Source organism: Oenanthe melanoleuca, chromosome 3, assembly GCF_029582105.1.
Source record: "Oenanthe melanoleuca isolate GR-GAL-2019-014 chromosome 3, OMel1.0, whole genome shotgun sequence".
Taxonomy (NCBI): domain Eukaryota; kingdom Metazoa; phylum Chordata; class Aves; order Passeriformes; family Muscicapidae; genus Oenanthe; species Oenanthe melanoleuca.
In genome coordinates, this window is record NC_079336.1 from 21431467 (window position 1) to 21456339 (window position 24873).

Genomic DNA, 24873 nt, shown 5'->3' on the forward strand with positions numbered 1-24873 from the left:
GATTTCCTTGCACCTACAAGTACCAGTGTTATGTGACTGCACCAGGTTGGTTCTGGCTGGATGGGCATTCCCATCAAAGCTGCTCTACTGCTCCCAGTCCTCATTTGGACACAGGACAGAAAGTATCATGAAAGGCTCATGGATTGAGATAAGGAGATGCAGAGGTCACTCACCAGTTACTGTCATAGGCAAAACAGACTCCACCCAGGGAAATGAGTTTAATTTATTAACAATCAAATCAGAGTAGGACAATGAGAAATAAACCTAACTCTTGAAATACCTTCCCTCAACCCCTCCCTTCTCCTAGGGCACAAATTCACCCCTGATATTTTCTCTGCATTCTCCCCCTAACTGGTGCAGGGGGACAGGGAAGGAGGATTACAGTCAATTCATCAGAGATTAGTCCTTGCTGTTCCTTCCTCCTCAGGAGAGGACTCACATTCTTCCCCTGCTCCACCATGTGATCCCTCCCACAGGTGACAATCCTCCACACACGTCTCCAGTATGAGTCCTTCCCATGAGCTGCACTTCACAGACTGCTCCAGCACGGGTCCCTTGCACAGGGTGCAGTCCTTAAAGAGCAGGCTGCTCCAGCATGGGTTCCCCTTTGGGATCAGAAGTCCTGCCAGCAAACCTGCTCCAGCGTGGGCTACTCTCTGTGGGTCCACAGGTTCTTCCAGGAGCCTGCCCCAGCATGGAATTCCAACAGGGTCACAGCTGCTTCAGGCAAGCTCCTGCTCTGGCAGGGGTCCCTGCACTGCTCCCCTGCACCTCCATGGGCTGAGATGCTTCACCATGGTCTGCACCACAGACTGCAGGGGAACCTCTGGCACCCATGAGCACTTCCTACTCTTCCTTCTTCAGGGATTTGGGGGCCTGCAGGTGTTCTCTCCCACATTCTCACTGCTCTCTCCCAGCTGTAGTTGCCATTGCACTCTCTCTTTTATTTTCTTTCTTAACTATATTACCTCAGAGGCTCTACCACTGTCGCTGGTGGGCTCAGCTTTGGCCAGCAGTGGGTGCATCTTGGAACCAGCTAGCATCAGCTCTGTTGGGAGAAGCTTCTAGAAACTTCTCACAGAAACCACCCCTGTAGTATCCCAACTACCAAAACCTGGCCACACAAAACCAATACAGTGACAAAACACATTCAAAATATTTTCACAAATACATGCATCCTGCAAATACAGTCTGTAGAGTGATGCACAATATCAAAAGAAGCTTAGTACATATTCCACAGTGGTAAAACTGGGTAGATACTTTTCTTCCACAAGAGCCTGCCCACCACTTACAAACATCCTGCTTTTAGAAAGAAAAATGGAGCCACAAGGAACTGTACCTAGTTACCATCTGTGGAGGATAAATGTAAAATTGATGAATACTCATAGAGGAACTGATTGTTTTTAGTTCTAGGCATGGACAGCAGCCTCCATTATGCAGTATAGACAGCAGTGGTTGAGTCTGCTTCACTCCAAATACTGATTTTTGTTTGCTTTGTAATCACAAATGTTTTGTTCCAGGCTACATCAGATCAAGGTTGGTTTTTCATTTGTTTAGGGGTTTTTTTGTTAGCTTTTTGTTTTTTTTCTCTGTTCTGGTTGTTGTTTCAATACTCAGACTTACTTAAATCCAGTGGTTTTAAAGAAAAATTTCAACTTCCCTTGGGGAATTCTTCTTCCTAAAACAGTAACACAACACTGATAGGTTTAGAAACTTTGCTTAATTCAGATACTACCTAGAAGATAACAGTAGTAGATGCTTAGTATGGTTGTCTATTCATTTCCTTTACAGCACTATTGCATTCAGATTCTGAAATTTCTCAAGTGTAATAGTTAAGTACAGCACATTTTTTTTTATGCTCAAAAGTGCTGAGATCTGCAATTTTCTCTTATGTCAGTGGGAACTGCAGGTATACCTAGGCTCTTGATGCAAACAGTACCTTCTGCCCTCTTCCCAGAACCCTTAAACTTAGTGCTAAAGCTTGTTCTGCAGGTAGAATGAGCTCAGACACGTTTTATTGTTCAGTATGCCCATGTGATATTATTCAACAAATGGATCTTCTCTTCCATTAAATATTTTTGAAAAAGAAGGTTGTTTTTCCTTCTGAATGCCTAGCATCATATCTATCATAAGTACTCCATCCACAAGTCTGTTTCTTTACCAAATATTCTGATAAGTATCATTTTTCCTAACTCTGGATAAACTGAGATGCATTACCAGCAAAGTGGACTTACAAAGTTAGTAAGGAATTAAGACAGAAATAAAAATGTCTATAGAACATGAAATCTTAAGAACTCATCCTATAGTCCTTATTCAGTCAACTCCCATTCTGAAGGCAAGAGGATAGAAAGGCTTGAGAAAAAGAACTGTGCTTGTAGATATTGAAATTACTGTGTTCAAACTACATGAAAATAAAATAGTGGAGATGCATGAGGTGAAATGACAGAAGGCTCCAGCTCAGCCACCTTATTCCATATATAGAAAGTATATATCTGCATTTACCATTTATAACAACAGGAACTCAGATTTAGGGACACAACAAGAATAAACACTTATTAAAAATCAATTAGGTGTCTCTGTTTAAAAAGAACTAGTAATTTGAGTATATATGACAAAAAAGGAAAACAGAATTCACTTTGACAAAACAACTTCTCAATTTTCCTTCTAATGTGATATGACTCATCTCAAATCTATTGCAAAGCGGTAAACAAACTACACCAACACAGTGACCATCATCTGCCAGGAACATTTTAAAAAGAAAACCATTACTGAGCTACTTTTCTTGTCTTCTATACAGAGAAATGTATTTTCCCAGCAGAAACAGCATTTCACATTACCTTCTTTCAATTTATCATGTTTTCATCAGTGCTAAAAGCAACCTAAGAAATACCTCATTTAGCCAGTAATTTATTTCTTAAGAATTAAATTAAATTAAATTAATTTGGACTAGTTTTAGTTCTTTTTCAAAACAGTCTACTTCAATTAAAACGAATAACAAGAGGGAAGTTCAGTTTGATTACTAAGAACATTGTACAGGGCACTTATCTCAGAGAGCAATTTAAATATTCAGACAACAGCCTTTTGATTTTATTTCTCATTATTGAACTAATGTTATAATTGTAACTGTAACAAAAATAAAATGTTTAGTTCATCTTTGTTCTATAATCCTTCTGTAATCTAATCACCTCAAAATGACTGCAAGATAAAGTACTGCCATGAGGATCAAAATGATAGCTGTAAGCTGAGCTCTCCACTATTCATCATCCATTCTTATTTTTATGATAACTATTATTATCATACAGTTAATAAAAAAAATCTAAGTCACTTACTAATGCATCTGAAGTCAGCTTCACTGCCAATGTAAATAATCAAAGATATACAAAGAGAGTAACATGATGTCATATTTTTTGCAATAGTTCTTGTTTGTAGGACTTACAATCTTTTGGGTCAGACTCCTTACTGTGCTAAATGATACTAAATTTTAAAAAGAGAGCAACTTCAATTTCCAAAATATCCCCTGATTCATTGCCTTAAAGAAATTACTTCGAAGCTTCTCAGGAGTTGACAAGAAAAATCTAAATTGTCATGGCAACATGGGTTGAAGAAATCCTTCTTTGCTGTTTGCATAGATCATCTCCATGCTATCAGCCTGTTTACTAAATCTTGCTAAAGAAAGCAATTAAAGGTTAATCCTTTCCCAGAACCAAATATATTATGTAACCAGTGAAAGCCAGTGGAGTGAGATACATTTCAGATAGGTCAAAAAAATTTGAGGCATCATTTATCTTTAAGGAAACGACACTGAGTTGCAGGACAGACTCATGCTGGAGGGAAGTGACAACATCCAGCAGGACAGGCTTGAGAGCTGGGCTGTGCAAACCTCATGAAATTTAACGAGACCAATTGTAAGGTCCTGCACAGGAGTTGGGGCAATCCCAAGCACAAACACAGGCTGGAAAGAGAATGGATTGAGAGCCGCCCTGAGGAGAAGGGCATGGGGGTGTTGGTGGATGGGAAGTCCAAAGGATGCAGCAGTGTGTGCCCGCAGCCCAGAGAGCCAAGCGTGTCCTGAGCTGCACTGAAAGAAGTGGGACCAGCAGGTTGAGGGGAGGATTCTGCCCTCCACTCCCTCTCATGAGACCCCACCTGCAGCACTGAGTCCAGCCCTGGGCCCCTGACAGTAAGAATATTCCTGGTGGAAGTCCAGAGAAGGCCATGAAGATGATCAGAGGGCTGGAGCACCTCTCCTGTGGGGACAGGCTGAGACTTGGGGCTGTTCAGGGTGAAGAAGAAAACTCTCCAGGAACACCTCAGAGCACATTCCAGTACCTAAACAGGGCCTACAAGCAACACTCTGAGGGACTTTCTACAAGAGCACAGAGTGACAGGACAAGGGGGAAAGGCTTCAAACTGAAGGAAGGTAGGTTTAGATTAAACATTACAATGAAATTCTTGACTGTGAGGACGGTCAGGCACTGCAAGAGGTTGCCCAGAGAAACTGTGGATGTTTCATCCCTGAAAGTGTTCAAAGCCAGGTTGGATGGGGTTTTGAGCAAGATGGAATTAGTGGCAGGTGTCCCTGGCTGTGGCAGGAGAGTTAGAACGAGGTGATCTTTAAGGTTCTTTCCAACCCAAACCATTCAATGATTCTAAACAGCATTTCTGTGGTCAATTTCATAACAAACTAAGAGTCTGAATTTCCTTTAAGGTTATTAGACTTGTTCTAGCATTATTGTTTCAATGCAAGTTGTCTGTGTGATGTGTGGCTAGAACAAGGACAAGATAAAACTCTTTTAAGGTTAATGAGAATTCTTAAATTCTGTGAGTCCCCCAACCTTCAGATCAGATTCTAACTAGTTAAAATCTGTTACAAAGCAACCCAAACTACTTAACTGACAACTAGAGTCTATGTCTAATTTACCTACTTCTGCACAGAAGAATGGTTTTTTCCCCTATAGCTAGTTTCAAGTTAACTACATTATGTACCAGGAAAAAAAGAATGGAAGAATTTCATTCATGTTAATTAAATTTCACAATAAAGCCTTTCCTATACAGATTTCACAGGAAAGCTAAACAGAAACAATTGAGTACAGCTAGTGATCAAAATGCTACTCCTGCTGCCACTGTTGACTTCATAAGATCTATTAACACTACATTCTCCAGTGTAACAGCCACTACAAACAAAGGGTCAAAATGTGTGCTGAGGATATTTACATGCTAAGATAATCTATTTAATTTCTCGAGAGAGACATCTACAAATGCAGAGGGTCACTGATTGTGATATTAGCAGTTGTTGGATTGAACTGTGGTTCTGAAAGTGAATTATAAAATGTTTCCCCCTCCCCCTCAAAAAAATTGCAGGGTATGACACAATCTATGTATTATAGGAAACATCAGCAGGATACCAATAGAGAATCTGGCTGCTGGGGCAAAGCTAAAATAGTGTACTTAGTCACTTGAATGCAGTCAGCTTCTGCATTGATATCCCACAAACATTAGTGAGAACAGTGTGATTTGTCATGACTATTTGTTTCACAGCCAGAAGCATGCAAAATTAGTCTAAAAACAAGTTAAATTTAGCTTTTTTAAAATTTTATTGAAGTGGCTTTTTCAAGAATTTCACTGTTGTGTAAACATCATTCTTTCTTCCCTTTTTTCCTTGCCCCCACAGTCACCTGCATTTTTTTGCTAGGTTCAGGGCAAGGCATGTTCTGTAAGCTCCTGTATATTCCTGCAATATCTAGAGGCTTGATAACATCAGCTGCCTCTTGACAAAGTGACCCCCCTGCTCCTGTGCTGTACAGCAGCAGTGTGATGTGGGTCCTGGGTTCCATGGTGTGTTACACACACCACGACTTCAGGCTGAACCCCAAGGAGCTCACACGAGGCAAGCTCAAGCACAGCGCCCAAAGCCAAGCCTGAGTTCTGCCGTGTATTCTGGACACACTCTGCAAAGCAAGCCCAGGTAACCCATCCATTTTAGCACACAGCATTGCAAGCACAGTGAGGACCCTTGAAATCCAAGCTACAGCTTGGCCAGTATTTAAAAAAGAAAATAACCTGGTTGTGGTCTCCAGTGTGGCCCCTTGAACCCAACTTTCAAGTACAAGGCAAGGCTGGCTGCACTTTCGTTCCCAGTGCACTGTAAATTGCTTGTGTTTCAGCACCAGTGTAAGCAAAATAAAAGTTTGGATATCTGTATTCTTTTGGAGTTTATGTGTGAACACAATATGGCAAGTAATGCAGGTCAAAGGAAGTAAACAATGATTTAAGCAATACTGTATCATGGCTATATTTGATCTGCAAATCATGGGATGGGTGAAGGGGAAAAAATATCCCCAGATGCAAATTTACTCTGTGATGAATGTTAAAGGCTTGCTGCAAACATTAGAATTATAAGAACATATCACTAAAAACCCTCATGCATAGGTTTAGAAATTATTTTCAACAAGCAAACAAACAAACAAACAAACAAACCAAGGAAAATATCAGACAAGCAAGAAGAAATAAAAAAAGAAAAACCTAATGTTTGGCAAAATTGCATGAAAAAAACACTACTTTGTAATTGAACACAAGGCACTAAGCAAGCACTGCAAAATGTAATTTTTAAATGCTGACCATATTTCACGCAAATTTGCGAAACAAACACTGCATAAAAAGTTTTATTCATTATTATTTCTTCAGGTCTGTGTCAGCTGCAGTGCTGCAAATGTTTCTTTTGGAAAGCCACTGTACAACAAAGACATGACTATGGAACATGATTCTGTACTTCAGTATCCATAGGATACTGTAAGACATATATAAAGCATCCAGAGACTAAAATGATACTAGTTTTTTTCATAATGTCTTTAAAGGAAAAAGCAGAGAAAAAAATGAAGTAAGGTAGAGATCAGATGTTCAGAGATATCAGAGATGTTTAAAAACAAATTGCTTCAACATATACATAAATATATTAATATTATTCAGGTTTGTTGCTGTGATTCATCTAGTTTTCCTTTTTTTAAAGTCAGTCATGGATGCAAACATAGTAAGAAATTCTCCTCCATAAAAGCTCAAATTAAACAGGGTCTGACTCCACCATTCAGCTGCAATATCTACTTTGTCTGGATTATTTGGAGTAGCAATCTGTTCAAAAGTAGCCAATTGAGCTATTTCTGAAATCAATACAAATTTCAGTTTCCAATGCAGCAGAATTGAGCTCTCAGAACTGCCTGAAGTTATCTTTAACTGGACAGGGATGAGACAAGAAATTTACTTGAAAGAAGTCAAATCTCTATTTCAGAATATGCATGAATGTATCATTAAAATGCATAATTAAATAATTAAAAAGCTGCAAGAAACTGTGATTAATTTTTATTATGGAAATTAAATCATTACTATAATTGCTAGAAATTGTGATTTTTTTTTTTCTGATTTTTTGCTAAAAGCAGATAATTGATAATATTCTGATTAATCAAGAGTTCTGGTTAATCATCAGCAATGTAAGAGTGATTAAATCTTGCTTTGTCCTTTAAATGAATCTGCCCTCCAGGTAAAAATGGCAAGAAACTACCATCACTTTTTTTTTCCCCTATGTGAGAAAGAAACGCAGAAAAAATTATTGTCTCTGAGAAAGTAAGACTTGTTATCAGAAATAAGATGCATTATTACTCTTAAAAACATGCATGCATGCCTCCATTTATTGTTCAATTGCTAAATGCAGACAACAGATATATGCTGCCTTTGGGTGTCAATATAACACTAACAATAATCCAAGTAATTTGTGTAAGTAGTTATTCCTCTGAGAAATCTTATACCAAATACAGGGTAGATTTTCTTAAATGCAATAGAAATATCATATAGTGGAGTGAAGTCTTTCATCCAGCCAGAACAAAGTCAGGACAAAGCAAGATCTCACAGCTTTCCTCAGGCATTAATGCCATTTTTTCCCCTATTTCAAAAGTCTGTGGTTGATAAAAAAAATGGTTTAAGGGAAATTATAGCTGACATAGAAAAGTAAAACTTCTAAGTAAAAGAAAGTGATTCATACGCATGAGGAGAATTTCCATATGATTCTTATTCTTTGCTCACCGCAAAAATTGGAAGAACACCCAATTTATCTCAGTCTAATACGGCTAATTTTGCAGCCATGCGGAGAACTAGAGGTTCTTATTCTGTGACCCTGACTCGAATCCAGTTTTTAGAGTTTTACCCGAGATGAGGTCTCAGGCTCACGGCAGTGCTTCGGCGATCGCAGGTTCGACCCGCATGCCGCTCCACGCTGCATCCCCTGCCGGCCGCAGGCACAGCTGCGGGCTCCGCTCTCATGGAAAGCTGCTTGCCAGCAGAACAGTGCCATCATGGCCAAAACACGATGGTTCAATGCACATTTGGGCAAGATGAAGTTACTTCTTATCTTTAAATCCACTGGAGGTTTTATACTGTGACGCTATCAAGCAGTCACTTCTCCCAGGAAAGGTTACAAGAGGGAGTTTAATGTGAGGGTGTACGGATTACATCTTGGAAAAGTTGAAAACCGTGGTCCCTGGGGCTTTCCAGCCTTTCTATAGAGCTGGTAAATCTTGAATGCATAACTCAAAACATTTAGAGTTTCAGATTGTTTCTAATTTGTTTGGACAAGAGTTTTTATTAGTAAAATAGAGCTAATGTAATAATGTAATGTAAAAATAGTGCTATTGAGGCATAAGTGGCATAGATGTCTTTTTAAAAACTTTCCTATATCAATGCATGTGTAATACTAATACTACTAAGAGTAAAAATAAAATGAAGTGCTTGTGTAGACAAAGCAGTCTGCTGGGGAAAAAATGACAACTGTCCTTTCTAAACAAAAAAACTCCATTGTCTGATCAAAATCATACATGTCTGTATAAAGGGACATGAGAGTGAGCCAGTAATATAGACAGATTTGCAGTATAGACAATCTGCAGAATGGTTATCTATACAAATCAGAGGTGGTGCTGAAGTGGCATCACAGATTTCACTACATCCTGAAGTTCCATGTGTGCTGATGTCTTCATGTGCCTGTAAACCATCTCTAGCTCCTCACACCAGTATCCTATTCCACACACACACCAGAGAAACTGAAAAATCTTTACTGGCTGACAGTGGGAATTCAAACTGCAACTATGGGTTCAAGAGTCTAAAATGAGTGTTTGGGGAATCTTTGTTGAATTTATGTGCTCTCCACTACACTGTATTCAAGGTGACCAAGTTTCCAAGTTTCCTATTCCTATACATAATTAGGACACCATATACATATCTCAATGCAAAAAAATAGGGCAGATACAGATCTTACCAAAAAAGTAAATGCATTTTTACTTTAAAATATTACATGGTCAGAGTTGGATATTCTTTACTATGTCAAATCCCTCATTGAGCTTGGGGATGAAGAATGCATCCATTGGTTTTACAGCTGGGTGTTCAATACCTTGTTCTGATGTTCTTTTAAAAATTCTTTTTTTTTTCAGCTCATTTTCCCCAGAATTGTTTTAGTCTTCTCTGGAAGAGAATGGAGCCTCTCTAGAGAGACCAGCCACACAGTTTGAAAAGCACTGCTTTGGAGAAAAAAAAAAAGACTTTAGAAGAGACAAACACTCTCAGTCCAACAGGAGCAGGCCTTAAACAGAGTGGCAACTTTGTGTGTGATGTAGTTATAGCAATTATTTTGACAAAGTGATAGCAGCAAACAGAAGGTACATAAAATGTTTTCAGATTTATTTATTTATTTTTTTTAAACAAAATCCTGAGCTGTAGATGTGAGAGTCCTTTCACTGCCTGTATCTAATTTAAGAACAGAAGTGTTTTCCCTTTGCTATTTCCATCAATCTGAATGATACCTCTGTGCATAAGCCTGCTTATATACATTCAGTTTGAGGCAATTAGGTGGCATTGAAGGTGCTGTATTTGGTTATCTAAACACGTCCAGGAAATTACCTTGGAAACATCTACTGGAACAACCCTAGGCATTAAGTAGTATGCATTTCTACTGAATCTAGGCTCTTCTGAATACAGGCTGTCCCCAGATGTTAGGCCACAGCAGAAATTTATTTTACTCTTTTTTTCTTGAATTTTAGTCTGAATTCAGTCTAAATCTACCATTTGTTCTACACCAGTATAAATTTTTACTGAAATCTTACCGATGTGCTTTGTCTTTCAAGAAAATCAATAGATTTTTTTATGTTTGCTTTTCTTACAGTATCAGAATTAGCAAATGGCTCTATAAACAAGCCTCTCTTAGCATGCATAGCTGAACACCATGCTGTCTGTCTTGTTGAAGCATAATTGCTGTGATAGGGTAGCTTCTGGGAGAGCGGTTCCTTTAAATGACTCCATACTAATTTCCCTTGATGTTTAAAGCACAATGAACAGGGAAGAATTCCCCAAATGTTTTCCAAAACGCTCAGGTCCATCAATCAGATTAAATCAGTCCAAAGAAATGTATAGAACTGCACCTCAAGTCTAACACAGTGCACGATGATGAATGTTCATTTTCATCCCTCCTTGTTCCTTAAAAAAGTTACAGAAAATTCCACAGCAACAAAGGGTTTCCATTTCATTTCATAACGAGGAACAACCCACCTGTCATTTTACTGAAATTATGGGAATGCCTGGGGCAACACCTTCAGAAATTCAACACTTGCTTCTTTTCTCGCTTATAAAACCCCCAAAACAAGCAAAACCTGGAATAATTCCTTCTATAGTGACCAAATTATTTGATAGCAAGGGGCTGGTAAAACAGAGTTCTGAAGATCTAATAATTAAAATTATTTTGTGTGCTCCTGAAACTTTGGGTCTTTATGTTACAGAGGAAAGAGTTTTTTTCACTCTTGAAAGTATAAACGTAATTTCAGCCTCAGGATTACATTTAACTAAATATAGATACCTGTGCTCAATTGCCTGGGAAGATAAACGGGAAGGAATTATGTCAACTGTCCCCGATGGTTCCCCTTCAACCTGTTGTTTGACTTCAATATGAAGTCAGTCTTTAGCCTTTAAGTGGGTGTGTTGCTGCTGCACATTAAGCAGGTATAATTACACTCCGCAGAGCGGCATCAGAGGCAGTGCCCAAACGTTCCTGGCAAAGCCTTTGTATGTAAGCAAAACACGTCGGATCGTCGCTGAATAACCATGATCCAGCCTCCAGCTTTTCGTATGTGCTGTCAGCCATGAAAAGAAAACACTTAAATGTCAAACGACATAACCGGCTACAGTGTATTTAACAAAGGAGTCGCGGGTGTCGGCCCGCCCCGGGAGCGGCGCTGGGGCGGCAGCGGCAGCAGCATCAGCCCCGCGTCCCGCGGGGTGGGAGCAGCGCCCGCAGCTGCCGCCCGGCCGGGCCGTGCCCCGGGCAGCACCGGGAGCCCCGGGAGCCCCAGGAGCCCCGGGCAGCACCGGGAGCCCCGCACGTGTGCGGCCGCCCAGCCCCGCCGGCGGGGAGCGGGGGAAGGAGGCACCTGCGGCGGGGGGGGCGGCGATGCTGGAAGTTTGGGTAGGGCGGCCACGCCGAGAAGCCCCCGCCCGCCCCCGGCTGTGTGTGCTGCCGGCACAGCCCCATCTCCAGGAGAGCCGGATTCGCAGCCCAGGAACGCCGTGCGCCTTTCTCGCCCCGCTCGCTTCCACGGGGGCAGCCGGGCGGCCGTGCCCGGTGGAGCGCGGCAGCGGCAGGATCGGGCAGAGCAGGGATGCCATCGGGCTGGTGCGGAGCCGCAGCCGCTCCTCCGGACCGGGCAAAGCTCCTGCCCGCTTCCCAGCAGCCCGGGCTGGCCTCCCACCCTCTCTCCCTGCAGATCACGGCCGGGGGCTATCGGAGGGAAGGCACCCTGCCGTGCCGCCGAGGCGGGCGAGGGAGCCCGGCCGTGGGCACCCGCAGGACGGGGAAGGCTCCAGCCTCCCCCGCCAACCCGGGCCGCGATAGCCCTGCTCCCCTGCTTCAGCCGCCTCCGCACCGAAAAGAGCAGCGAGAAAAATAAAATGGTGGGAACGATGTGAGGCGGCTTGGAAGGGTTAAGGGAGAGTCAGACAGTCCAAACCGCAAGGGGAACCGTCATCCCGGAGGCAGGCAGAGCAACCGGGAGCGAGGTGGGAGAAGACAGAGGCTGTATCGGGGACAGGTGCTCAGCTGCGAGCTGCCTCCCTCCCTCCCTCCCTGTCTCATACACACACGCAGGCTCGCATCTCTCCCAGCATGAAAAAGCGCAAGGCTAATGAGAGGCGAAGTGAATAATGGGGAAGTTGTTGTCTCCAGCGATGAGGCAAGTAATGGGGCTGAGGCCAGCACTGAAGTTGTGTAACCAAATTCTCCACCGTCACCCCGTCGTTTCTCCACCCTCCCCCATTGATTTTAAGAGAAACCCAGCTGAGGTTGGGAGACTCTCTCCACCGCACACCCAGCAGAGAGGAGTCCTCTTCCCTCAGGCACGGGCAGGCAGCTGGCGGAGGTGTCCCCGGCGCCGCATCCCCGCCTCCGCGCAACTTGCGGGGAGCGGAGCCGGCTGAAAGCAGGCGGAGGCGGCTCTCCGCGACCACCCACTCCGCGCTCCCCCTCGAGCACGGCAAAAGCCGGGGAGGCGGGAGGAGGGGAGATCCAAACTTGCCAGCCCGGGGACTGTCCCTCACACGGCAGCGAGTGCCGTTCGTGCGTGCGCGGAGAGCGAAGTGTTCCCAAACTCCGGCGCTGCCCAGGCGGCTGGATGCGCACGGTTCCGCTCGCGGCGTCGCAGCGGCTGCTGCCCAACTCCAGGGGGCTGGTTTCTCCCCGGGGAAGTGACCGGCAGAGAGCAGAGCCCTCGGGGAACACCGGCGGGAGGTGGGAGGCAGGGAGCAGGGAGACCGGGCTCGAGGAGCCTGCTGCTTGCCGGCGCAGAACCCGAGCGAGGGAGAGAGCTCAGCCGAGCGGCAGAGATTTAGCTGGGGGTTATGAGTGCCGTAGCCACAGTCTACACGAATGCAATGCAAGAAACCCGAATCTTACCCTGAGCTGCAGTGAGGAGCCCCGCGCAGAGAACCAGCAGAGACTTGAATTTCCTCCACGCAGTCATGTCTGCAGTTATTCCACACACACACACACTCTCACACAAAACCCCCGGCGGCTCTTCTCGGCTGCGACCGTGTCCTCCGAGCGGCAGCGGGGCTAAGGACAGCGCCAAATAACCACGGCAGGGCGAGGAGAGGCGGAGAGGAGCGGTCCGGGTCCCGAGCGCCGCGCAGCGCCCGGCGCCTCCTGCAGGACTGCGCGGGCGGCTCGCTCCGCTCCGCTCGCAGACAGCATCAGTCCCGCGCCGCGGCGGGGCTGCGCCGCTCAGCGCCCGCGGAGCCCCGGCGCTGCCGGCCCGCCGCCCGCCCAGCGGAGGGCAGGGCGCCGGGGAGGGACGGCAGGCGCGCCCGGGGCCGCGGGCAGCGCGGCATGCACGGCCGCCGGCCGGGAGAGCCGGGCAGCGGCGGCAGGAGAGGGATGCGGAGAGTGCGAGGAAGAGGAGGAGGAGAGGGAGGAGGAGGAGGAGGAGGATAAGGAGAGAAGAGGGAGGGAGGGATCGCGGCGAGAGTAGCGCAGGCAGCGCAGCGGAGCGGCTGCCAGCCACACGAGAAGCCGCCGCCGCTGGACTCAACCATCACTTCCCACGGAGAGGGTGAGGGGCCGGCGCTGTGCGGCCGGCGCTGGCCGAGCCCGCAGCCTCCCCGCGCCGCCGGACGGCCCCGCACGGCCCCCGGGGCTGCTGCCGGCCCCCGAAAGGCCCCGGCGGGGCCGTGGCTCTCCCCGGGGCCGGTGTCCCCCGGCGCGGGGAAGGGTCGTGGCTGCAGGGCTGCCCCGCCCGGGGCTCCTGCTGCCATTGCCCGCTGTCCTGTCCCCCAGCTCTGCCTGCAGCTCGCCTGCCCCAGCCACATGCGGGGTGCTGGCTGCGGGTGCTGGGGTCCCTCGTCCTAGGTGAAATTACCCTCTGCTTTCGTCTCCGCTCTCTCAAGAGAAGAAGGCTTTCAGGTCCAAAATGTGCTCTGCTCGTTCCTTCTAAGTTGTTCATCAGAACGAGCTGTTGTTCCTGAGAGGAAGGAGACGAGCCAAAATCTCCTTGCGGAGCACTGCTTTGTCTTAATGTTGCCATTCTCGAGAGCTCCTGTTGCCAAGAGGAATTTATGCAAGAGGAATTAACAATCCTTTCTAAAACTAAAGAAAAACCAATCAAAATATGACATGGCAGTATGCACCAGAGGCTTCCCCACCACCAGCCTGGAGCAGGCACGGTTGGTTCCTTGTGCCCGAGGGAATGGAAATGGTGACCCAAGGTCGTCATGTCACAGGTCCCCATGATCCATGATTCCAACAAGGGTTTCTGTGCCAGGCCTACCTTCAAACGGGTGGCAAAAACGTGCCCAACCCTGACTTTCAAACCAGTGTGAATTGCCTCCATCACTGCACGCTGGGCCTGATTCCATAATTAATGCTTACCTATATCCGTAATTAAAACACAAAGGCTCATAGGAAGGAAAGACAGAAACACAAGCCCTTTTGGAAAGGTAGTTTCAAGGCTGCAATTATTCACTTATGACTTTTCTTTCGTGGGGAAATATGCAAAGTTGTTTTCTCGTTGTAAGTTGCATGAAGGTGGTGAATGGGCACTGAACGAGGTAGGCTGACTTTGTAATAAGCTGGTATTTATGTAAAAACGTTGTGGTTCTCACTCGGAAAAAAAAAAAAAAAAATAAAATAAAATTGAAACAGCCGAGCCAGGCAGTGCCGAGCCAGACGTGGCATTGCTGCCATCTCGTGGCAAGCGCTCCCTCCCTGCCGGGCCCGGGCCGCAGCCCCTTCGCTGCCTTTCCCCGCAGCTCCCGAGCCCACTGCCTTCTGAACACTCCCGCTGAAGGGAGCTGGGCTTAGTTAGCATTCATCCGTATTTTAAGAACACCTCCGGGACTCATTTTTTTCCATTCGTGAAAGCAAAATGATGCTAATACTTGTTAGTACCAGACATCGTGTAGTCAAGCTGCTGTGCAGAATTCCCCAGCCAGAGCTCCTCAGGCTCATCCACTTATCCTTGTCAGAGGACTGGGGGGAGTTTGCTAAAGATTGTGAGAAAGATGGAAATGGGCATAAGCTTAAGCTGAGACTTACTTTCTGGCATCGAGATGTCTGAGGCTCAGACTTTTGAAATGAGCAATTGTTTGCATTGCATCTGGCCCAATAATTTTTTGTTTTGTTGTGCTGTATTATCTGTTAAGTTGAGATAGTTGAAAAGTCATAAATAAACACCATTTATAGCTGCCTGCATCTAGTTGAAAGCAGTAATGATGGTGTAATTTTTTGCTATGCTGTTTCAGTGAGGACTCTTGGGAAGTTGCTGTTTAATCCTACTCATGGCAGATTCTGCCAAAGCTCCAGTATGATATAATGTAATATGTGCCTTCTTGGTCTTGACTCAGACAGCATAGATTTACTGTATCTGAGGCCTTATGTTCTTCTGAGGATTTTCTGGGCTTCACTGAGCTTTTGAGACCCAATTCCTTCTCTTTTGAACTATACAAGTGTTAATTTCTTCCCTTTATAGCACCTAGCTAGAGTAAAATAACTAAGCACCACAATCAGCATGACTGCAAAAGATGCCTTTTCTCCTTTCTTATATCCTATGGCAGTAAACCATAATGCATGAACATTGTCTACCTTTAGCATGTTACCATTTGTCACCTGAGATTGTGCCTTACTGGGATAAACAAGATAGCACAGACCCTCTCTGAGAAGATTTCAGCCTCTCAACAGACTCAGGTAGCTGTCACAATGCCTTTTACAAACCTATGTGACATAATTTTTTTTTTCCCAAAGCCAAAAAATCCAGAAGATTACTCTGGAACTGAAGCATGGCATTCCAGGAGGAATCTCCACCAACCTGACTTGAGCTCAGTGTGGAACTGCAGTACCTAAACATGGTAATTACAGAACATGATCTAACCTAATGACTGTAATCTCTCTGTTGTATATTAAGTACCTAATGTACTACCATAAAACCCACGAATTTATGAGTTTGAACAGTGGCAATATTTCTCTCTATTCCCTATAGACGGTATGGGGAGTGTATATGTCAAGACTATTTGTACTAATCAGGGTGATTTAAAGGTAGCTTGACAGGGATTTATTTTCAGTTGAGAGCTTGTCCTTTTGTTCCTCTACACCATATAAAATAAAGGTCTGAAGGGTTAGATTTCCTCTTTTATTTTTTTTCCAGCTTGCTATGTTAATAATATTGAATCCATATTTCCATGTTACCACTTTATGGGAGGAAGAAGCATATTTCAGTAAGGTGCAAGAATCTTTGCACCTATCCAAGAAAAACTACTGATTCAGAACATATCTGAAAATATACTGTATACTTATTTAAAAGGGATGTTTGTGGAAACCCATAGCCACAACCTGAACTTTCCACTGGACACAGAAATCTGTAGCTTTCTGCCAGAAGGTTATTGTGAAATTCAAAATGTCAGAGCTTAAAAATTCAAAATATTATATTGGGGAAGAAATCTGTAAGAAGATAGACTTCATCAGAACAGCAATTAAGTGTGAGGAAGTCAGAAAGTAGAACAGTGCTCTCCACAAGCAACTTCAGCCAAATGGTTTTTTGTCACATAAGCTCTTTAGTTTGAGCAAAAACAGAGACCATAATTCCAAGTACTCCACTTAGCACATTCTCTTTTCAAGAACTCTGCTTTCAGACTTGAAATATTTAATGATTTCTTTAATCATAATAATCTTCTAGGCTGGAACAATGAAAAAATATTTGTATATACATATGTTCCTTACCACAATTTGTTATACCATAAAGCATAAAAAGGAGGCCATGCCACCCACAGTCTGTCTACAGTTAATTTTTTTTTTAATTTGGCTTAGATTGGACTCTGCTTTCTTTTTCTGGTAATGTTGTGTCCAAACTAGAATCTCTTGTAAGACTGACAACAGCAATGACATCTGCAATATCAGCTACAACCACATAATTGTTTTATATATTACCAGCACAGGCCAACTAATGTAAGTATCAATAGCCTAAGCTGGAGAAAGAAGGAGAAAACAGGGAAAAGGTGGTTACAGGCTGTCAGGCAGGACACTTCAAGGGAGTTCTGGTCAGCAAAAAGGATTTCATGCTACTGTTCTAGAGGGCTCCTGGGCAGCCTGCTCCTGCACTGCTATATTGTATTCCCCTCCAGAATGTTCATTTTAAGGGGAACAGTTGGCAAAAGTTTTGGGGGAAAAGTAAGTTGTGTGTTTTAAAGCACTGTCAAGCACTACTTATCTCCTCAGAGGCAGCTTCTCTAACACACCCTCTTTTCAGAGCACCTACACTGATCCCATCTGTCCTTAAGGTGACATTAATAATTGATGTTAGGAAGATGACACTTCTGAAAGACATTTCTCCCTTTGTGGAAGGTGGAATTTATAGGTAGTAGCCTTCAGGGTGCCTGTAGGAGACAACATCAAGATCATTATTCCAATTAGGAACTGTTTTCCAGAGGTTTAAACATTTTATCTTTGGAGGGTTAACAGAAGAAAAGGGAACTTTGTTGTAGTTGTTCAAGGAAAAAAGATTATTTGTTTTATTGTTAAGCATAAGAAGATCCTGCAAAGCATGAGGTATGACTATGCAAGGCTAATAGTGTGGATAACAGTAGCTAGGACAATGGTCTAAACAGATAAGTAAGTCAGTATCTTGACAGCAAGTAAAATGTGACAGTGTCAGCAGGCTTTGGGAATGACAAGTAGTAACTTCTATCAGATGGGAGAGATATGGAAGAAGCAGAGAAGAGAGACAAAAATAGCTCAGAAAACAATAGTTTTTTGGCAGAAGTCTCATTGCATACGGGAAGGGCAACACTACATTTGTCAGAGCAGGAAAGATCCTGCTTTCATTGGGCCAGGATAGATGTTTGGTTGTGAGGGGATTTTGGTCATACCTGTCAGGAGGGCTCCATACCCAAGTGTACTGAATCTGGTCACTTCCCTTGAGCTGTCCTACCTGAGTGACCATGCTGCTAATGCAGTCTATCAATTATGAGCACACATTGACTTATTGAGAAAGTGCTTAGTTTAGCATCTGGTGAACTGCTGCTAGCTTGAGCTACCATGAGTATTCTATTCTATTTGTTTAATCATTTGGAGAGTCGTGCTTCAGCCTGGCTCTCTTGGTGTGGCTTTCTCATGCTAAGTCTTACATCTCATTTAGTCTTGCAACCCAGTAAAGATCTTCTTGTGTGTTAGGAAAAAGACTTAACTTATATCCTTGACTCATATTTTGAACTAACTGGCTGAGAAAGAAAGATTTAGTGTATAGGAAGGGATAGGCTGTCTGTTTGATTCATGATGCAATGGGGATGATGGCTACATATACATGAGGATATGTCAGAGAGGCAGGCTCAGATTTCAGTTTGGACATAAGGAGATTAGTCTGGAGTAGACTAGTATATCTCTGAGTCATTAGCAAACAGATGGTAGTTGAATTTGTATTTGCTGATGAGAAACAAGGTGTGGCGGGAAGAGAAGGAAAACAAGGACAGGAAACCCACACAGTAGTTTGAAGAGTGGATGAGAAGTATATTCTCAAATATACTACCTTAGCAATCAGGTGAAGAGGGAATTGATGAAGATATGGACATACACTATTCTAAGAAGAGTTCTATATTAGGTCCAAGTGGAAAAAAATGGAGTGTTCCTAAACTTTCATTTTGGGAGACTGAGGAATTAATAGTTTCTTAGGGCCCTGAAGAAGGGCAAGATTAAATCAGAGAAAACAAGTTGTTTCAGAGTGTTACAATAACTCTAATATGCTTCTTGTGTTCTCATTCTCCTTCCATAAAGAATGAGCTGATATCTGGGAGCTGAAAGTGAAATAGGAGGAAATGTAGGTAAAATCATACCATTTCTAACATGGCAAAGATTAATCCATAAAGAGAGGGGTAAGTAGTCAGAAGAGAGAAAAGAGGATAAGAAGAGTACAGGTCATGAGAAAAATGGTGAGAAATTATGATACTGATCTTGAAAGAAGTCAGATGGCAGGGTGGAATGGAGGCAATGAAGCAGCTAATGAAGTAAATTGAGGCAAACACAGAACAAACTTTTAAATCCATGGTCAGGAGGAAAAAACTGTTAAGAGTTAATGATTAAAGGAGGAAATAAAGATGTGTAAAGCTAAAGCAAGAGTAATCTTAAGTAGGTGTTTAAAAGTTATCAGGAGCACCTCCTCTGGGTAGGGTACTTGAGGTTTATATTCCTTTAGATACTGCTCCTAATTGAGGTTTAGACCACTATTGTGGTAGTGGAAGCTTCATAAATAGAGAACAAAATATATTGAAATTGAAAAATCAAACATGTGAGTAAGAGCAGTTAATCAAGTGTCTTGCATCTCTTTTTTTCATCATACCTTGAGGCTGCTTGGTCGGCCTTAAATTCTGCTGGGTTGCCAGATGAAAGAGATTTCAGAGATAGAATCAGCCCTTCTATCTTGACATTGAATGTTTGGTTTGCCTTTTAATAGCAGGGTCTTCACAAGAAGTGTTTACAGGCATGAGAGGAAAATAGGGAGAATGCACATATAAGCAAGTGCAGAGTCATTAGTGCTTTAAAAATAATCGCTATCAACAAATTACACTTAAACTCAAAGAGTCCTTGACTGAAGTGACTTAATCTCTAGAGATATATTCACTTTGGCAGGTGTTCCAAGAAATGAGTTTGTGTGTCTTATACTAGCTGAACATTTGGGTATGCTTCACCTGCTCATAAGAAAAGGGTCCTGCAATAAGGACAGGGAGGATTTCTGTGATTTTTTTTTTAATCAGGAAGATGTTGCTGCAGTTTCCTGAGTTCTGATGGTGTGCTCACTGGTTGTGCTAAGCTGGAAAGTAGTAACTGTGACAGTCTCAATAGAACATCTCGGGTACAAATCACCTTGTGAAGTTCACATTCAAATTCATTTTCCCAATAGATGTTGCAGAAATAGCTTCTGCCACACCTCCAAGTATTTTTTCAGAGCAGATGAATTTCACCTATGTACCTCAATCACCTAATTTGTACCTCTCCACACTTCAGGGATCTTCATGAAGGAGCTCCTTAAAGTGAGTGGTCTGTACAGGCCTGCAGAGGGAGACAGTCTGTTCAGGTGTTTGCTAGATTTCACAGCTAGTTATCTCCCTGTGTTAACCGAAAAAGAATTAGATAGTCTGTTTCAAGCAACCTTCTTGACAATGTCAGATTTAAAATTATTTAAATGTCTCAAAACTGTTTCCTTAAGTTTATTTTCTTTCATGTATTGATCTGCTTCTAAGTCCCACTTCAGCTTTATGATGTGGCTGCATCCGGGGTGTGCATATGCAGATACACTGAAATTATTTATTCTCCATTTCTGTGTACTAACTTTTCAGTGGGGGGTGGGGAAAGAGGCTGATTACCCTTTTTTTCAAAGGCAGACAGCATACAGTTACTGCAAAGTAAGAGTACATGTGAATGCTTACTGCAATTATCCATCAAAGCTTTGCTAACATGAGCTAAATAGCAGCCTTTCCACTGACTTCAGTGATGACAGGATTGTGCCCTATATGAGTAATAAATCTAGAGTTTTGGCTGGGTGGGAAAGAGTTATAAAATCAAAGTATTGATTGCATTGAAGTTTCAGTCACAATGCAGCATCACTCCCTGTAGCTATGTATAAGTATAGGACAAGAATAATCTGCTGGAATTTTGCACCTGTAAAGGAAGAATTTGAGGTGCTCTTCCTGCTGTAGCCCATTGCCAATAATATCTGACTTCATAGGAAAAATCTAAGAGGCCCATCCACAGAATAGAATCATTAGGAAATGATTGTGTGCTCTCATTTCTCTACTCACATATTGACCAAGCTAGATGGGGACCATCTAAATCTTTGAAATGCAAACATTGCTAGCATTGACCCATCAGCATAACCTCAATTATCTTCCCAAATATTGGATGGCCTGACACTGGACAGTGATTGGCTTTGCTAATACCATCCAAAGATGGAGTTTTGAGAAAGAGCCTAACTGCTGCTTAAGTAAAGCTGGCAAAATGCCCTTCTGAAGAGAGGCATAATGATATTCATAAATAATGAGATTAAGTATCTTCCTGCTTGCTTTAACCAGTCATGATTTCTTTTCATTTGGAAAGAAGGCAGAACCATGTTCTACCCTTCATGCATGAAACTAAGAGAGGTCTAGCCTTTTTTACTGAATTAATTTTTTGTTCTCTGTCGTCCCGTTCCCTTCTTAAACAGGATTTTAGCCAGCTGTTATAAAACACTGAGTTCCAAGCAGTGATGATCTATCCTCCCCACTTACTCCTTTACAGTTCATCTACTTTCTAAGTTGCCATTGCCTTTCCTTTCCTAACTTCTAAATTAGGGTTCCTCTCTGTCTAAAAAAGACACACAAGTGGGGCTTTTCTTCTTGAGAACATCAGTGACCTTGTCTGTCTGTGGGACTTCTGCACACAAAGATCAGAACTCACCACAGAAATAATCTGCTTCTCAGATTCACTTTTTCCATTTCCTGTATAAAGTCTCTATGTCTCTGTTTCTGGAGAGCTTAATTCCCAGACTGCAGATCTGAAAAAACCAGATGAGTTCTGATTGAATTCAAGATAGCATCACTATCATTTTTCACATGGACAGATTTCTGATTAAATTAGTTATCATCAGTTCTTTGTAGTACACACAAGTCATATTTACCTGGCATTGACTTAAATCTTTGTGTTTTCAGCCCTCCATTTTATGCTAGTAAAATGGAGTGAAAGAAGATCAGAACAAGGATTTTCACCAGTATCTATTCTAAGCATGCAACAATTTCAAGTCTTCAAATTTTTTAAGGAAATTACTAAGTAATTGCTCAGTTTAGATTTCTTTTTAATATTTGTGGTGACTATTGTTAGAAAAAAATCAAGAACTAGGAATTCTGAGTGTTGTTATCTGCCCATGCTTCCTCGTGGGAACATGAGTCTTCTGAAACAGGCAGCATAAGAGTTCTTTGAAGATTTTGGGAAGTAGATCAAAATTCATTTGATCCTCAAGAAAACCCCACAGATTCTCATGGCAATGTCCTGAAGTCAGTGTGAAATATATTAGTGGCTGGGAGGGAGCTGCCGTATCACAGGGATTCTCAGGTCCACAAGGCTGAATTGGATCACTTCATTACAGGCAGTTATTTAAAAAGCCAATTTAGAGTTTGTTGGAAAGAGGTCTGTCAGTTTCAAAAGACCTTAATGATGATGTGGTGTGATAATTTATTATGACCTTATTTTCATTTAGAATATTCAGAAGTGGGTGATAAAGGCATTAGTGTATTCCTAGCTCATAGTATGTGCAGGAGGCATTCACATTGTTCCAGGTCCTGACATTCAGAGGTTTTGCTGCCCATATATCAATGGAGATAGTTAGAGATTAAAACCCATTTTACCCAATTTTAGGCCCCTGGATGAGAGACAAGATATCCAAGATAGCATCTGATCATAATCTGAGTATGTTCAGTGTTTGCTGTGCAGCAGCTTGCAGGAATTATGTGCTAACGTTAGGTGGGTGGCCTTGGTCCTCTTGTTAAGGGGATGAGTGACTATCCCTAGTCATCCATCCAAAGTGAGAGCATGCACTTTGTCATCTCAGCTGGACTGCTGTGCTTTCCACAGCAGAAAAAAGACCTTGGGAGGTGGGGGGCAAGGTATGATCCCTGGCACAGGAGGAGAGCAAGTCTTGGGATCTTTTTCATTTTGCATGCACACCAAAGAGTCTGTCAGTCATTGTCTTTTATTCCATTGGCTTTAAAATGCAATCTATTGCAAAATAAGAAAATGTTGTATTCTTTGTGAAATAGGTGATTTGCTTAAGGTTTGCAGTGAAAACAAGAACATGTAATACAGAGTCAGCACTGAGTTGATTATAGTTAAAGCTTCTGGGGCAGATTTTCAAAGGCACAAGGGATTTAGAAGCCAAACTCCTGTTGGTGTTCAGTGCGTGTTCAGCATCTAGCTGCCTATTTCTGCTTTTGAAATCTTCTCCCATAGCAGTTAGTGGTCGAATTGTAATGGATAAACCAACAAAAAAATTACAACCATCTCTGTTTTTCTGACTATTAAAAATATATTCCTTTGAAGAATAAAGTTTGTAAAACAGAAAAAGAAATACCAGTGGACCTCTGTTCACTGTGGGCTCTATTTGTGCCTTAAAACACTCACAAAGCCTGCATTAATGTTGAGAATTATTCAGACATATAAAGGGTATGTTATTAATATATTCTTGCAGTTGCTTGGAATAGGTCTCTGTGAGAATCAGGCTGTAGGAGGGGTTTCCATATGTGTTTAATCACAAGGCTTATATTTCTAAGGAAAATTCTGTATATTACAAGTGTTGTCCTTTTCCTATAGGTGTTTGTGGTAGGTTGAAACCTCCCTGGCTCAGTGCCACAGGCCAGCTCCTCCAGGGGCACAACAGAGTAGGTCTGGATGCAGCACCACACATGCTCTGATCATCTCTCTTAACCTTCACCAAAAAAAAGCTGCAGGGCTCCTATCCCAGCCTTGAAAGGGCAGCTTCCACTTCCCCTCTGCTGCTACCAAACAGTAACTACAGCAGAATGCATTGTCACTAAAGATAAACTAAGCGAACTGTTACATTCAGATTTCACAACCAGACCCACCCTCAAGGGCATGTAACCAGAACAACCACCAATAATGAAACCTGGGATCTGACTTTAGGGTACAGCTGCCCTTCTCACTAACAAGGTAATGCTTGTGCAATTAGTCAAAGAGGGCAGGATGCCACAGCACCAGTTCTGCACACCTGACTGAAAAGACACAGCCCCTCACACTGCTCACTGGGGTTTGCCTCAGCTCTGTATTTCCAGTTTAGAGGCAGCATCACCTGTTATAGTCAATTTTGATTATTACCTGTATTTTAAAAGTATGATAATTTTTTTATGCTTATTAAAAACTAATTGATCCAAATTTATATGTTTTATTTGGTTTTGTTAATACATATTTTTGTAGACTACTTTTTAATGTGTGTTTACTCAGATCCATCTTGGACACATTGTGTGCAATCCATTGTCAAACAATCTGGTCACCTTGGAGCAGACATATTTTTTATATAAATTTGTCATCTGTGGGCTATCCTAGTAGGTATGTTTTTTTCAGATATGGCATTCTTCTAAGACACTGCACCTGAGTGATGGGGTTTTCCCATCATAATTCCAGGGATTTTTAATATATTCATGCCAGCCTATATTCTTTAAAATTGCAAGAATTCTTAGATTTTGTAGAAATTCAAGTTGCCAAATAATTGTGAAAAAATGTATATGTGTGTATCTTAAATTATTTTCTCTGTTCTTGCTATTAATAATATTAATGTTTCAAAAATCTACCCAAACATCGCAATGTTTACAGTAATTATAAAAAATATTTACTTCCATTTGTTTGGTTTTCTTCAACCTGCAAAGAACCCCCTTTCTATAACATCTGTTCTAGATATTTCTCATATACTTGAAAAATCCAGGTATTTCCACAATAGTGACCAAAAGGCTGGACCATCTGGAGAGGAACTTTTGACAAGAAAATGTAGAGATAGGAGAAAAGGGAAAAGCTTCAAACTGAAAGAGGGTGAGTTTAGATTATTTAGATATCAGGAAGAAATTTTTACTGTGAAGGCAGTGAAGCTCTGGAACAAGTTTTCCAGAGAAGTTGTGGATGCCCCATCCCTGGAAGTGTTCAAGGACAGGACAGATGGAACTCTGAGCAATCTGGTCTAGCAGAAGGTGTCCCTGCCTGTGGCAGGGTGGTTGGATCCAGGTGACTTTTAAGGTCCCTTCCATCCAAAACTATTCTATGATTCGATGCATTTCTGGCTATAACAT

The 24873-nt window shown here is 42.6% G+C and overlaps 1 protein-coding gene across 1 annotated transcript in view; it reads right to left on the bottom strand.

Moving 5' to 3' along the window:
• CSMD1 (CUB and Sushi multiple domains 1) overlaps positions 1 to 13109 on the bottom strand; it is a 1037656-nt gene extending 1024547 nt beyond the window's left edge. Inside the window, exon 1 of the mRNA XM_056488498.1 lies at positions 12971 to 13109. Within this exon, the coding sequence (XP_056344473.1) occupies positions 12971 to 13037 (67 nt within the window). The 5' untranslated portion in view covers positions 13038 to 13109. The remainder of the gene's footprint in view (positions 1 to 12970) is intronic.
• Positions 13110 to 24873: the final 11764 nt, after the last annotated feature.